Below are 13,602 nucleotides of genomic sequence, written 5' to 3' on the forward strand. Positions count from 1 at the left end.
TGAATATATTCTACACATATATCCAGATAAGCATATATATATACACGTAGCCTCGCAAATAGTTACTGACCTTGGGAAAGAAGCGGTTGGTGGTGGAAACTGGGCAAGGATTCAGCAAAATTCATGTCATGGCTCTTTCTGCCTTTTCCTCAAGGCGGGAGGAGGGGGCTGGGCTGCTAGATTGTGCTACCTTGTTTGCTAGGCTTCTGTATACATATTGTATCTGGGATAGATCCCTCTGAGATCAGCTTAATTACAAATTCATATCCCACCGTCCCAAATTCACCCCTTAGACTGAGCCATCCCCCAATCCAGAACTCGGAAGGAACCTGAGTCAAGACCCCTTCCCACAGCCTTCACGACTAGACCTCTCAGTGGTTTCTTGCTCTGAAGAGAAGAGTCGATTTCTCCTTTATGTATCATGATCATGACTAATTCTCATCCCGGTCCTTCCCTCCCTCCTGCCACCCCCAGAACCCACCCCCCACCCCCCGCCCCAGGCAGGCTCCTTGTGGTGTTTGGATGCATTTTGTGTTTCCTGTCTTTGCTTAATCAGCCCTGATTTTCTTCATTTTAGGGCAGGATGCTGAACGGGCTACATTAAAAAAACAAACCTCTCTCTCTCTCTATTTATAAATGAGAACTGTTGGATGAACACCTTTGACATATCAGCCAATACCAAGGCAAGCTGAGGACTCCAGACATTCTGTGACTGTAACATTTCTTCAAGGGAAGTATAGCGTCTATGGAGTTCAGAGGGCACGTTGTTTGGGGAAAACGCATATGACATAAAGAAGAAGAAGATGATGAAGAAAAATTGAGAAACAAAAAAAAACACATACAAAAAAAAGGCAACTTTTCAAACAAAATAACCTGAGACCAGACGGGGAGGCTGAAGGGCTGGGAACTGGACAGAGACGCTGCGCTGCTTACCGATCCCCGGGGCTTTCCAGCCCGAGGGCGCCTGCGGCAGGCTGGGGCGAGCGGTGTGCGGGGCCTGGTCCCCAGGGGGCGGCTGGGAGCCGCCACGGAGCATCTCTATCTGTCATTCCTTTAGCTATTTAGGGACCAAAGGACCAAACTTTTTATTGCAGATGTGTAGCTCTATGTCACACACAGGGCGGGCGGGGAGCACCTCCTTCCTGCCTCCTGGCTGTTCTCGGAACAGCTTAGAGCGATTCTATGAAAAATATTAAGAAAAAAGTTTAAAAAAAAACACACAAAAAACTACAAAAACACAAAAAAAGGAAAAAAAATAATGCTTACATGCTTTTAAAACAGCAAGATAATAGTTCTTTGATACTTCGAGAGGCGCTTTGATTACCCTCATTCAAGTCTTAGACACTTTCCTATGGTTTTCTGTATTATATGTCTGGACGGAGCTGTTAAGAGGAACTCATTGGTGGATATTTGGGGAAAGCAACAAAAATATTAAGCTCCTTAGCTGTAAAGTGTGAGAAAAACGAGGGGAAAAAAAGGGACTCACGAGGCAAGAGAATTGTTGTGAAAAGTCTGTAAATGCTTCTAACTCTTCCCCCTCTTACAAACATAATAGTTGTACAGAATTTTAAAAAAGGAGAAGTTTAAAATACCTATATAATAGAAGAAAAAAATTAGAGGAAAGCAACAAATAAAAAAAAATAATAAAAAAGGAAAAAAAAAAACTTATAGAAGTTAGCATTACTGCTAAAATCCCAGATGTTGTAGGACTGTACTTTTTGTAGAGTTTAGACTGAGCATCAATCCCTTCTCCCTGCGAGTGAGTGCTGTCGGATGACGACACCGTTGACCCTGAGGGCCAGGCCTATGGCCCCAGACCTGCGGGCTCCTGGCTGCCCACCACCCGGAGGCCGCGCCAGGGCAGCAAGGCCAGCCGCCCTCGCCTCGCTTCGCCCGAGCTGTGTGCTCGCTCGCCGCCCTCCGAAAGCCCTGGACCTCCGCTTCACTCGCCTTCCATGCTTGCTCCAGAGACTTTCCGGGCAAGGGGACCTGGGAACTTTCATCTTAAGACAACTAGACAAACACACACACACACACACACACGTACACACACACACACACACAACCTTAAACAAGAGAGAGAAAAAACAATCTTTGAAGAATTTCTGAAACTGTTTACAAGGAATTTTGAAAAACAGGGATGTTTAAATGATGCCGGCTCTGTTTTTCTGTAAATAAATTTGCATATTTTGTAGGACTTTTAATTGTAATGATAGAGAAAAAAAAAAACAAGGAAAACTATTTAATGAAAGCACGATATTTATCTTTGGTAAATGACTTTAGAGCAGTTAAAGACATTGCTTAAAAAAAACTCAGAATCAGAAAAACGCTGATTTATTTAAGAACGCGTATATTTTAAAGTATGACATATTTATTATAATTTATTTGCGCCGTTGGGAAGACTTGCTTTGGCATTTGCCCTGTGACCCTCCCCGCTGACCGATGTCAGGTCAGCGTGAGGCCGGGGGGCGTGTGGACCTGCCATGTTTTTCCTGTTTTGTTTTAGCTGGTTCCTCTCGGACCTCCTGCCTTTCCTTTTCCTTTTATTTTGTTGGTTAATTATTCTTTTTAAACTTTTCTTTTTCTTTCTCTCGGCTCCTCCTTTTAGGATGTCCAGAGGTTGTAAACAAATCAAAACAAAACCGCTGCAGTTCAGTACAACTGCTCTTTTCACACTCAACTCCCTAAAACTCCTTGTAACCTTCTGTAACTATTGGATGACGCTTTCTCCAGCTTAGCCCTAAATAAAGCACAGTTTAAAAAAAAAAAACCCAAAACACACAACAAGGCTCTTTTTCGGTTTGTGCTTCTCAGAGTCTGGCCAGCTGTGTCTTGGCCCAAGGGGTTTCCTGGGCTGGGAAGCAGAGCAGCCAAGGTCTCCGTTCCAGGCATGGCTAACCAAGAGGAGGGTGCAACAAAGGGCTCCATGTGACTTGTGTCCGTTCTAGAAAAGAAACCCTCTGTTTAAAAACCACACACCCAGTGACTCCTGTATGCCCAGCACATGGGAGAGCGAATACAACTTGTTAACCTCGGGGGGGGGGGGGGGGGGGATTGGAGATACCTTGAAAACTTGCTGAAAACTATCCAGTCAGTTTGCACATGATCACAGAGCGATTGGGGGCCCTGCAGCTCATCCATCACCCTGGCTGAGCACCCCTGGTTCGTAGTGTTAAGAAAACCCAAGACACAGTCCTCATTAATTTCTGCTTATGCTCTATGGCTTACCTTCCTCTGCCATCATTCTAAACCTTTCATCTCAAGCTCAATGAAAAGGAGATGCTTGCACAAGGCACTCCCCTGACTCACCAAGTCCTTTGGAAGCAATCCCAGCAGTGGGGCCATTTCAGGAGTAGGGACTTCAGTTTTCTCATGCTTTCTCCAGGGGCTGGCTTCGGCTTGCTGGGCAGCTGTGCCCCTGCGCAGCGTGGGGGGAACTGTGGCCTTCCCCAGCCTTCCCCAAGGGCGGCCCCAGGCCTCCCTCCAGACCGTTCCAGATGGCACTTTCAAAGGCCTTTCTGCTTTTCATCTACCGGTTTTCCACATTCTTCTCTCCCTTCTCCTCTCCTTCCTATGTGATGCTCACCTGAAAAGAATGTTTATTGAGACCTTTCAGTCACTAACTCCCCTCTCTTTTCCTGCTCTGAGCTGGATCTCACCTGCTGCACACACAGCAGCAATCGAGCGAGACGCATGTCCCAGGGCTTCCCCACCCACAAGAGTGACCCAAGCCCTCATGGACAAACCCACAGCTCCTCCTGGCATGGGTCTGCAGGACCAGTGTGTGTGTATGGGGGGGGAGATAATCCCCGGGTTGAACCCAAATGAGCAGTCTCACTCTGTAAGGCAGATAGGGACATCTGGGCAGTGAGCTCAGGAGCCCCACTCCGCCCAAGGTGACAGTATCAGACTTGTGGATGCCATTCTAGCTCCCCAAATGGAACCTGCCCCAAATAAACACTCTGAGCCCCCACTGATGCCCCACCTTCGGCAGACCACTCCCCTGGCACTCAGATCCCAGTCCCTGTTGACTCATGTTGCCTAAGGGTTAAGGAAGGAAAGAACTAACCAGATACCTGAGGCAGGTTCCAGAACTCTCAGTCTTCATGTCCCTTCCCTCCTCCATCTCAGTTTCCTTAACTGTTTTCTTAACAGTTCTAATTTTACCTTTGAGAAATGGCACCAGCTGTATTGACTTAGGCACCAGTCCTTTTCTTCCCTTCTCTCCTTGATTCTCTGGGTTGGAACTGAACTACCTAAAGGTGAGTGAGAAGTAACAAATGTGCTGCGAATGAGTCCACGGCTCTCCCTGCCCGGGAGCACCACTGGCGGTGGGGAAAAAGGGGGCATGGAAGGAAAGAGACACAACCCAAAGACCCACACAGCTCTTATTAGTGAGGAGGGGGAATTCAATAGAAACAACTGTAACACTTATTAACATTTTATGCTGATACTAGAAGTTCAAGAACCCCCTGAGCTGTGTCAGCTCTTTCCCCCAGCACACTAAACTCTGGAGAAAAACATAAGCTAATTCTTAAGACCCATGCCAACTGGTTCTCCATCACTCAAATTAAGGGGTAATTTTGTTCATTTCTGAAGGTCCTATCCTCCTCCAAGTGAGGCGCGGAGGTTCCTCTGTCTCTGGAGTCTCTTGGAATCATCTTTGCCACCATCCTTCTCTCCCTGCCTGTTCCTGGGGCCCAGCTCAGGGGGCAGGGGCTGTGGGCTGGCAGGGATCCAGTGGGCCCAAGTGCTGCCAACCTTGTGTCCCTTCCAGTCTTCCCTTGGGGTCCAAAGAGGGAATCCAGAGCAAGGCAACCGAGGTTCACTTTCACCCTGCATGACAGGCGAGGCATGGGCTCCATGAGCAGTCCTCCCACACCCCAGAACTAACATGAGGGCACTGGGCCGACCCAGCACACCTGTCCCCTACCCTCCAGTCCTGCTCAGGGCCTTGGATCCCACTGTTGGGGCTTTTTCTTTGGGTTAGACTTGGGCCTCAGTTCTGCTTTTTAATGAAAATTACCTTGGGATAGGGGCTGCAGACCAGAATGTCTGTGCACGGACCAAGGGTCCTGTGCAAAGGCCGGGGCTGGAGTGATGAGGTCAGTGACGAGCCAGTGCATTATGGGTATTCTCTCTAGTCCCAGAAGTAACCCTGCAGGAGCATTACTGTATAGAAGAACAATCAGAGACTTGGGATGGTAAGTAACTTGCCCACAATCACATTGCAAGAAAGTATTAGAGCCCAGATTAAAAGTCATTTGTGCTCATCCCTCATCTGAAGTGCCGCTATTACAGAACTGTACACTGAAACATACATAATTTTATCCACCAGTGTCACTGTCACCCCAGTACATTCAATAAAAGAAAGAAAAGAAGTTTCCTGACATCAAAGCAAAAGACCACTGCAGGCTCCCGTGATAGAACTGGGTGGGGCCCAGGAGAGAGAGGCAGGTAGCCCAGCCTGGGGAGGAGGAGGAGACACCTGGGCCGAGTGTTAAAGGGCATAGGGGCTACATGGATCCCAAGGAAGGGGGGGTGGAGGAAGGAAGGACCCCAGGCCTTTTGAAGAACCACAGGATGTCTTAGGTAAGCGGGAATATACATAGGCGCTCCTGGGGCCTTATTTAAAAACAAGCCAGTTACTGACTGCCAGGCACCCCATCTCAGTTAACCTCCCGCACAACACTGACCCACTTTACAGACAGGTTGCAGGTGTGCTGAGAACCACAGGCCCCTCAGGCAGCTCCCGTTACACGGGAAGAGGTTACCTGTTCATAGCACATGCACAATGCCTCCTCCCTGGAAGCTCTTCCTGGGCTCTCTCTTCAAGCCTCAGAGGCGCACAGTGTGACCACAGGACAAGCGGAGGGGGGCTGTGCTGGGGAGGCACAGACCTCTGCTTCCTGCCTCGCACAGGGAGCCCTGTCCTGGGTTTCAAAGGTTGGGCCCAGCTCCCAGGTGAGGGGGCTCTCTGCTAAGTGCTGGGGAGGCGAGGGGAAGAGAGAAGGCCGAGGAGCGACATGCCCTCAAAGTCACCTGGATTAGAGGACTCAGCAGTTCTCTTGATTCTGCTTTCAGCCCTGGGCAAAGCCACCTGCTGCCTGGCCCGAGTGCCGGGGCCTGAAGAGGCCTCTGGGCTCCAGGCAAACCCACTTAACCAGGGACTGGGAGCATCTGCACCTCCAGCACTCAACTCAATGCCTGGCACATAGGTGCTGGGTAATGTCTGCTGCATGCATAAAAAGCAGTGTGGAGGGGGTATTGAATGCTTCTCACAAGCCCCTTTGGAAGTGCCCCAGGCCTGGCACACCCTTAGCAGGGCTCCTCTGTCCCCAGTCCCCCAACCCAGCTCTGACCAGGGACCTGAAGGCAGCCCAGTAGTGCCAGTCCCCTCAGTACCTTGTGGGTTCCTTGGATGACAAGCATTTGGGACAGGGTCTGATTGGGGCCCTCCAAGGGGGGTAATGGACACAGATTCTCATGCTATTCCAGGTTTCTGACCACTTAAACTCCCCCTGACCTTAGCTCAGGGTCTGCCTGCTCAGGGGCTGAAGCTCAAACAGAGCGCATTCCCACTGCCCTGCGCTCTGAGGCTGGAGCTCCCTTCCCAGCTGGAGGCCCTGTGGACAGGAAGTGATCCTGCTCCTTCTCTGATGGGACTCCTAGCACTGGGCTGGCCGGAGGGCAGTGGGCCCCAGCGGAGACAGGGTTTAGTGGAATGTGCCAAATCATCATGGGTGCTGTAACTGTGCATAAAGGATAGATGAGAAACAATATTTACATGGTCTCAAGTATCCCTCCCCCCCCCCCCCCCCACACACACACACACGATGTAAATTGCAAAGGAAAGCTTGTAATTGTTCAGTGGAGGAAGCTGGCGTCACCTTAACCAGGTGATCAAAGTTAGCATCACCTGGGTTGAAAGAAATGGCGACCCTGGGCCTTGCTGTATGATTTACAGCATTTCTATTCTTGCTGAAAATGCAGAGTCTGAATTTAATTAGAAGGAAACAAACCTAAATTGGGGAACATGCTACACAAGAAATGGTTTGTACTTGCCGTTTACTTTTAGCATGTCAACTAAAAGCAACTTATGATTATACATTTGATACTGGGCTAGAATTTATTTTTCTTTTGTTAAAAAGGGACATTTGAGCCCTGGCCGGTTTGGCTAGGTGGATAGAGCCTCTGCCTGCTGACTGAAAGGTCCCAGGTTTGATTCTGGTCAAGGGCACATGGCCGGGTTATGGGCTCAATCCCCAGTAGGGGGCCTGCAGGAGGCAGCCGACCAATGATTTTTCTCTCATCATTGGTGTTTCTATCTCTCTCTTCCTCTTCCTCTTTGAAATTAAAAAAAAACATATTTTTCAAAAAAATATTTTAAAAAGGGGCATTTGAGGCAAGGAAACCTTTCCTTCAAAAGGAAAGTTCAAAAGGAAATGTTGCAAAATTGAAATAAGGTCTGCAGATTAGATAATGGCAGCATATTAATGCTAATTCCCCTATCATTGTACTATGACTGTGTAAGAGAATGTAGGAAATATATGCTGAACTGTTAGGGGAAAGAAGCATATTATGTCTGCAATGTACTCTCAAACATTTCAGAGAAGAAGTAATTGTGTGTTTATATATGTGTGAGAATAAGTAGGTGAGGAGTATTTGGGGTCCTTTGTGTTATTTCCAAAACTTGACTGTAAGTCTGACCTCAAAGTGGAACATTGGCCAGTTGCAGCATCAGCTGGGGAGCTCTCAGTGCCTGGTGCTTGGACGGGCCAGGAGGAGGCAGGAAGGGAGAGACCAGCGTGCGCCCTACCTCCCCCCCTCTCCCCCCCATCCCTGGAAAGCACTGGGAACCTGAAAGGAGGAACCCCCCAGCATGCACATAAGAAGTGGGTGCCATGGGCAGTGTGAGGAAGCTGTCTGCAGCCCCTCAGTGAGATGCCCCCAGCCCTGGCTCCCGGGGGTGCCTGTCCCCACTCCTTTCCCAGGAACAGCCTGCCCAGCCAGACAAGATCAGAGAAGGGACAGATTAGAAAATACTAGAGGTGGAGAGTGGAGACTGGGGAGGGGATGGGGAGAAGGAAGGGTGGTGAGTGACCCACAGGACCCTCATGGGGCAGGTGGGCCACAGCTCAGGGTCCCCTCTCCAGAGCAGCTCTAGGCCTTGTCTGGGCCTGACAGTCCTAAGGCTGGGCCTGGAGAGTCGGGCTGTGCAGGCAGAGCTGCCAGGACCTGGCCCAGGGGATGAGGCGTGGCTCTCCACTCCTGGGAAGGCAGCCAGGCTGAAGTAAATGACTCTGAGACTGGGCAGAGGTGCCCTGGGTGTCCTGCTGGAGGCCAAGGAGGGCCCTGGGAGCGCCGCCTGAGGAGGTGACATGGAGCTGGCAGGCCGAGCTGTGCCTGGCTGTCATGAACCCCCAGCCCTCCATGCTTCTGAGGGGCCCTCTGCCCCTTGCCAGCCTTCAGGTTAATGACGACACACCGATGTGTTTAAAGTGCTTTCAGCTGTGTGCCCAGCAGGTGCATGAGCTCCCTTCATCGCCTCACATGTGGACTGAGCCTGCAAGGCAGGGTGCCCACGTGTGCTCTCTGCGTTTTGCAAACAGAGGCACCGAGGGTGCATGGGGGCAGAGCCCTGCACAGGGTCTCACAGCTACGGTGGCAGAGCCAGGACTTGACCCTAAGCCTCTGACAGAGCACGAGGGAAACTAAACGGTTGCCAAGTCCCAGAACCTATGCAGGTCTCTTTCCCCTGGGCCCCGCGGCTCCTCCAAGTCCGCCCTAAGTGCTCTCCCTGGAGCTCCGTCTCCAGGCCTTTGCCCAGCTCCAATGTCCCATCTTCTGGGGAAATTCTGGGTGACCCCCTGCAGGGTGGTGCCCTGACCCTGAGAGCTCCACTGCAGCCCCAGTTCCAGCTGCAGGAGCCGGGTCCTGGGTCGGGGGGCTGCCTAGAGCCAGTCCAATGCTTCAGGTTTTACCGGCTCCAGTGATTCCTGACCTCTGTGGATTGCAGGTTCTTTTGAGAATCTCGTGAAAGCTATGAATCCTCTGGTCCAGGTGAGCATCCAGGGAGCAAGCTGAGACCGGTGATGAGAGAGGACAGCTCCCACCCAGACTGATGCTTTAGAAGGGATTTCACATCACGGGAGAGAGAGCTTTCATTTCTGATAGAGCCCCACTCAGATACCTCCTCCTGGGCGGGCCCCCACAGAGGCCACTGGGTCCCTGGCCCCATTTCCCTGCTCGAAGGTTCTTCTGAAGCTCAGCTGGGCGATTTCAGGGCTGCACCCCAACCAGACCCCCTGCAGTGGGGACACCTGCTGCTCCTCCCGGGGTAGGAAGCAAGCAGAGAGGAAAGCTTCTTTGGGGTCAGTGCCCCCAAGTCCTTTCCCAGATTCACTGCTACTCAACTATTTTCCCTCCAACGCCGTAAATCTCCTTCTGTTATTCTCCAAGTTGATATAGTAAGCTGTGTCATTTTGAGAAGAAATACATAATGGTATATTAGAGGAACATCTCCTCATTCATGCTTAGAAAAAATTTATTACAATGTAAGAAAGTCTGAATAGCGTGAATTTATTATAATGATTTAACACTTCTGCACTTGAGTTAAGAATGCCCCTCCATAAATAACTGTCTCTGGAAACACAGAAAATTTACACAGTTTACCATTTCCCAATGTTGTATAAATCCACCAGGCTTAAATCACCTCGGGGAGGGGGGGGGGGGGGGGCGGGAAGGGAGGAGAAAGCCCAAAACTGGGCTGTGAAGTACATCCCATGCAGCGACAAGGAGACAAGGAGCCGGGAGCAACCTTCCCCTCCTCCAGCCCCCTCAGCCCAGCACCAGACCAACCCTCCTCAGAATGCGAAGGGCTGAAAGGTGGGGACGGAGAGGATGCGGGAGACACAGTTTATACCTGCAGAACAGGTGGCCTCCCTGGGCCTCGGCCATTCCGTGTGGTGGCCCCGAGCAGAGGACTTGCTACGTGTGCGCTCACCTTGGCCCACGTGGCCTGTAGTCCATTTCTGAGGTGGTGGTGGGCTGTTCAGTCCGAGGCAGTGATGTGCTGCCGTGGGGAGTGTGGGCTCAGCGGCCAGACCTGCCACTGACGGGACGCGGGAGCTCACAGGGCACATTTCCCGGGACTCTCATCTGGGTAAGGAAAGTGGTGGGTTGTGTGGGCCACACGGTCCAGCCCCTCCGTGGAATTCTGTGGCTCTGGAGTGGGATGGGGATGGGGTTAGGGTAGGGGTAAGGGTGTGCACTTTCTGGGTGCTCGCTCATTCTCAGTGTGTGTGGAGGAGGTAGGCAGGGAGCGTCGTTGTGAAACTGAAGTTTGAGGGGCTAGAAGGTCCCACTTCTGAGGAGAACAACGGAACCCCAGGGGCTTCGACAGACCACCTAGAACCGCAACTCTGAGAAACCACGACCAGTAACTTGTAAAACTGCTTCTCTGGCTGCCGGGTTAGTCCTTCCCTCCCGCTGAGGATTAGGGTGTCACCCTCACCCTACTCATTTCCAGCTTGTTCCAAGCTCAAGGGGGACCTTCTGACAATTAGGAGCAAACATTTCATATTGGGAGTTGGTTGCATGATGGTTCTACTCTTGTCACCTGTGCCTGAGGGGCAGCTGCCATCTCCTCGCTCAGGTGAAAGTGCAGACTGCTTGGGAAATGGGCAGGTGGGTCTCTGGCTGCCACAGGTGTGGCCTCAGAACTGGGCATTTCCGCACTCAAGCCCGCGCCCACATTCTCCCAGCACCTATAGCCAACTAGGTGGGAGCATTTTCTGTCTGAAAGAGCAGAGACAGAAAAGGCTGGGTGTCCATGTGATGGGCATGAGCTGGAGTTGACCAGGGCCACCTGTTAGGAGGTGGCAGCCATGTCCTTTCTCGCAGCAGACCACAGCTCCCATTGCTTTAGCAAGTACTGAGGGAAAGGACATTCAGGTGACCTGGGGGCTCTGCTCTGATTTACAAGCCGTGTCCGCTGATCTGATGAGGGATTATTCAATATACCATGGAGGTAATTTATTAACTTAAAACCTCACACGTATATGAACAGTTGCCCACATTAGAAGGAAGGAATGCTTGCCGAGTGGAGATGAGGTGTGCGCTGGGAGGAGTGTGCTCAGCCCCCAGCGCCCCAGCAACTGTGGGCTTCCTCCAGCTCTGCTCCATTAGCCTGCCCCTCCCCAGAGCCATGGTGCTGGAAGGGGCTGAGAGAAGTGTCCCTCCCTCCCCATGACATCTGGGCCTGGAAAAACACAAGTGTCACCCTGGGAGGGTGACTGTTGGCAAAGCATCTCCTTGATGGGCCTGGGCTTTCTAAATCAAGCACTCCGCTCTACTTACAGGGCTTGAATTCACATACTTTGCCCCTTTTCCATTTTGCAAACATTGGCTGGCTTTTGTCTCACAGAATGGTGGGTTCGAGGGGGGTAATGTCGTAGCACTACCCACAGCACCTCCTATATGTGTCCAGTCTTCCCCCCTTTTATTTTTAAACACTTTTATTGATTTCAGAGAGGAAGGGAGAGGGAGATAGAAACATCAGTAACTTACTGGGGATTGTGCCCGCAACCTGGGCCATGTGCCCTTGACTGGAATCTAGCCAGGACCCTTCAGTCTGCAGGCCATGCTCTATCTACTGAGCCAAACCGACTGGGACGGGTGTCCAGTCTTGTTTAGGGGGAGCAGCTAGAGGCTGGGCAAGCAAATCCCGACCAGTCACTTCACAGAAAGGAAAAGGCAGATTCCTATGTGCCAGACCCTCTCTCGGCAGCTAGTCAATTCATAACGAAAACACTAGATTAGGTACAAATTCACATCCCACTGACACCCAGGAAATGCCCCAGGATGGATACACATGGCGGAGGATGTGCTGAAAATCAATGGATACTCTGCTGAAAATCAATCTTTGCTCTCCCAAGCTGCTCATTAAGGGGAGGTAAAGAAACAAACTCCATTCTGTGGCATGTGACCCCCCAAACCCTCAGTTTAGATCCCGCTTATGACTCTTCTAAAGGCAGACAAGCTTCTTAAAGCCACAGCTCTCTTCTCGGTCCTTCTGGCATCCTGTGATGTCGGAGGGTGGAGGACACTGCTGGCCAGAATGGGGGAGTGTGGTCTGGATGATCCCTGGGAGTTGGGTGCATTTAGGTGGTCATGACATCTGCAGTGAGAATATATGGGCCTGGAAACCTGAGAAAATGCCCACCCATTTTGCCACACCAAAGAAAACCCCACTCCACACGCTTTCTGAAATGGGATGAAATGGACTTGGCGACTCTCAGGGAGGTGAACTTGAAAAGGACCTGAGTGAAGGAAGGTGGGGGGAGGTGACGGGGCCTCAGCCTGAAGAGACAGTGCGATTTAGATCTGTCCAGGCAGGGAGGCTGCTCAAGGATTGGTAGGCTGAAATAAGCTATTTTGATGGAGAATTCAGGGAAGCCACGCAGCTCACTAAGTGCAGCTGCCCTGAGGCGTCTGGCCTGGCCTACTGATTCTGAATGATGGAGTCTTACTCCTAGTTCAAGCCTGGGGTTGGTGCGAGGGAGAGAAAAGCAACACAGTCATGCAGTAATACACACCAGGGGACATATCTTCCCCTTGATCCAGTGCCTGGAAAGGGTTAAACTCACTGGCTCTGTGAGGTCATCACCCAGCCAGCAGCCTGAGAGGCCGCTTAAGCTATTGTAAGCTGAAGGATGGAGGTCCAGTGGGAAATGGGAGGCTCTGTTTGGGGTGGTGGAGCATAACCAGCTGAGTAGAGGTGGCTACTTGGAGGCATGGGACATTATCCCTGGGCAGCTAGGGTCTTGGATCCTCATGGAAAGAGAGGGAGGGCCAGAGAAAGCCTACCAGCCTGCAGGAACTGAGGCTACTGTCCCTTCAGTGGTACCTTCTCCAGGCACACCCATGGGACACTTAGATCAACAAAATACCAAGAGATTACTCTTACCCAGGCTTCTACCTCCACTGGTGCAGTCACTCTTGTGTGAGTGCATGCGGGTTTCCAGGGGTTGGGTGGGTCCTGTGGGTCCTTCCCTCTGGCCCACTGAGCCCTCTTGGTTATGGGATGCACAGCTGCCAGGCTGATGGCCAGTGAGCCTGACTCACACTTGGCCTTCAGTGTTGCTTGTGATAACAGGTGCACCAACTCCAGCTTCAGAATTAAATGACTACACACTGAGATGCAGGTGCGGAGAGAACAGGGTGAAGAGGTAAAAGGAACTCTCTGCCTGAAATTGCTTGTGTTACAGGGGGCTACTTTTAAATTGGAGGAGTATTTCCGTAGATAGGTTTTCCTTGTGTACAAAAGTAAGCCAACCTTTTCCAGCAAAATATTGAGAAGGAAACACGCTTGAAGCAAGGCTGCATAAGCAATGATCTCCACCATGCAGAAAGTGTCCCATGTTGAATTTTCTCATCTCTGTTTGGCATAGAAAGGATACTGCCCTCCATCCCATCCCCCTTAATGTGTTACCTACTGATGGGTCTGATCAGAACACCCCAGGGTTGTCAGGATGATTTCTATGTTCAATACATAACAGAATGCTAGTGAGATAGGGCCCTGTGAAACGAGAGACACAA

The 13,602-nt window shown here is 51.1% G+C and overlaps 1 protein-coding gene across 49 annotated transcripts in view; it reads left to right on the forward strand.

The window, feature by feature from the left end:
• CELF4 (CUGBP Elav-like family member 4) overlaps nucleotides 1-2,787 on the forward strand; it is a 264,622-nt gene extending 261,835 nt beyond the window's left edge. For all 49 annotated transcript variants that reach the window (XM_084888861.1, XM_084888869.1, XM_084888881.1 and 46 more), the window contains one exon: nucleotides 578-2,787. Coding sequence is in view for 7 of the 49 variants with exons in the window: in XM_084888883.1 (XP_084745009.1) it covers nucleotides 578-604 (27 nt within the window). In the remaining 42 variants the exon portion in view is untranslated. The remainder of the gene's footprint in view (nucleotides 1-577) is intronic.
• The last annotated feature ends 10,815 nt before the right edge of the window (nucleotides 2,788-13,602 follow it).

This window comes from Pipistrellus hanaki (assembly GCF_964339955.1).
Source record: "Pipistrellus hanaki genome assembly, chromosome: 6".
In the NCBI taxonomy this organism is placed as follows: domain Eukaryota; kingdom Metazoa; phylum Chordata; class Mammalia; order Chiroptera; family Vespertilionidae; genus Pipistrellus; species Pipistrellus hanaki.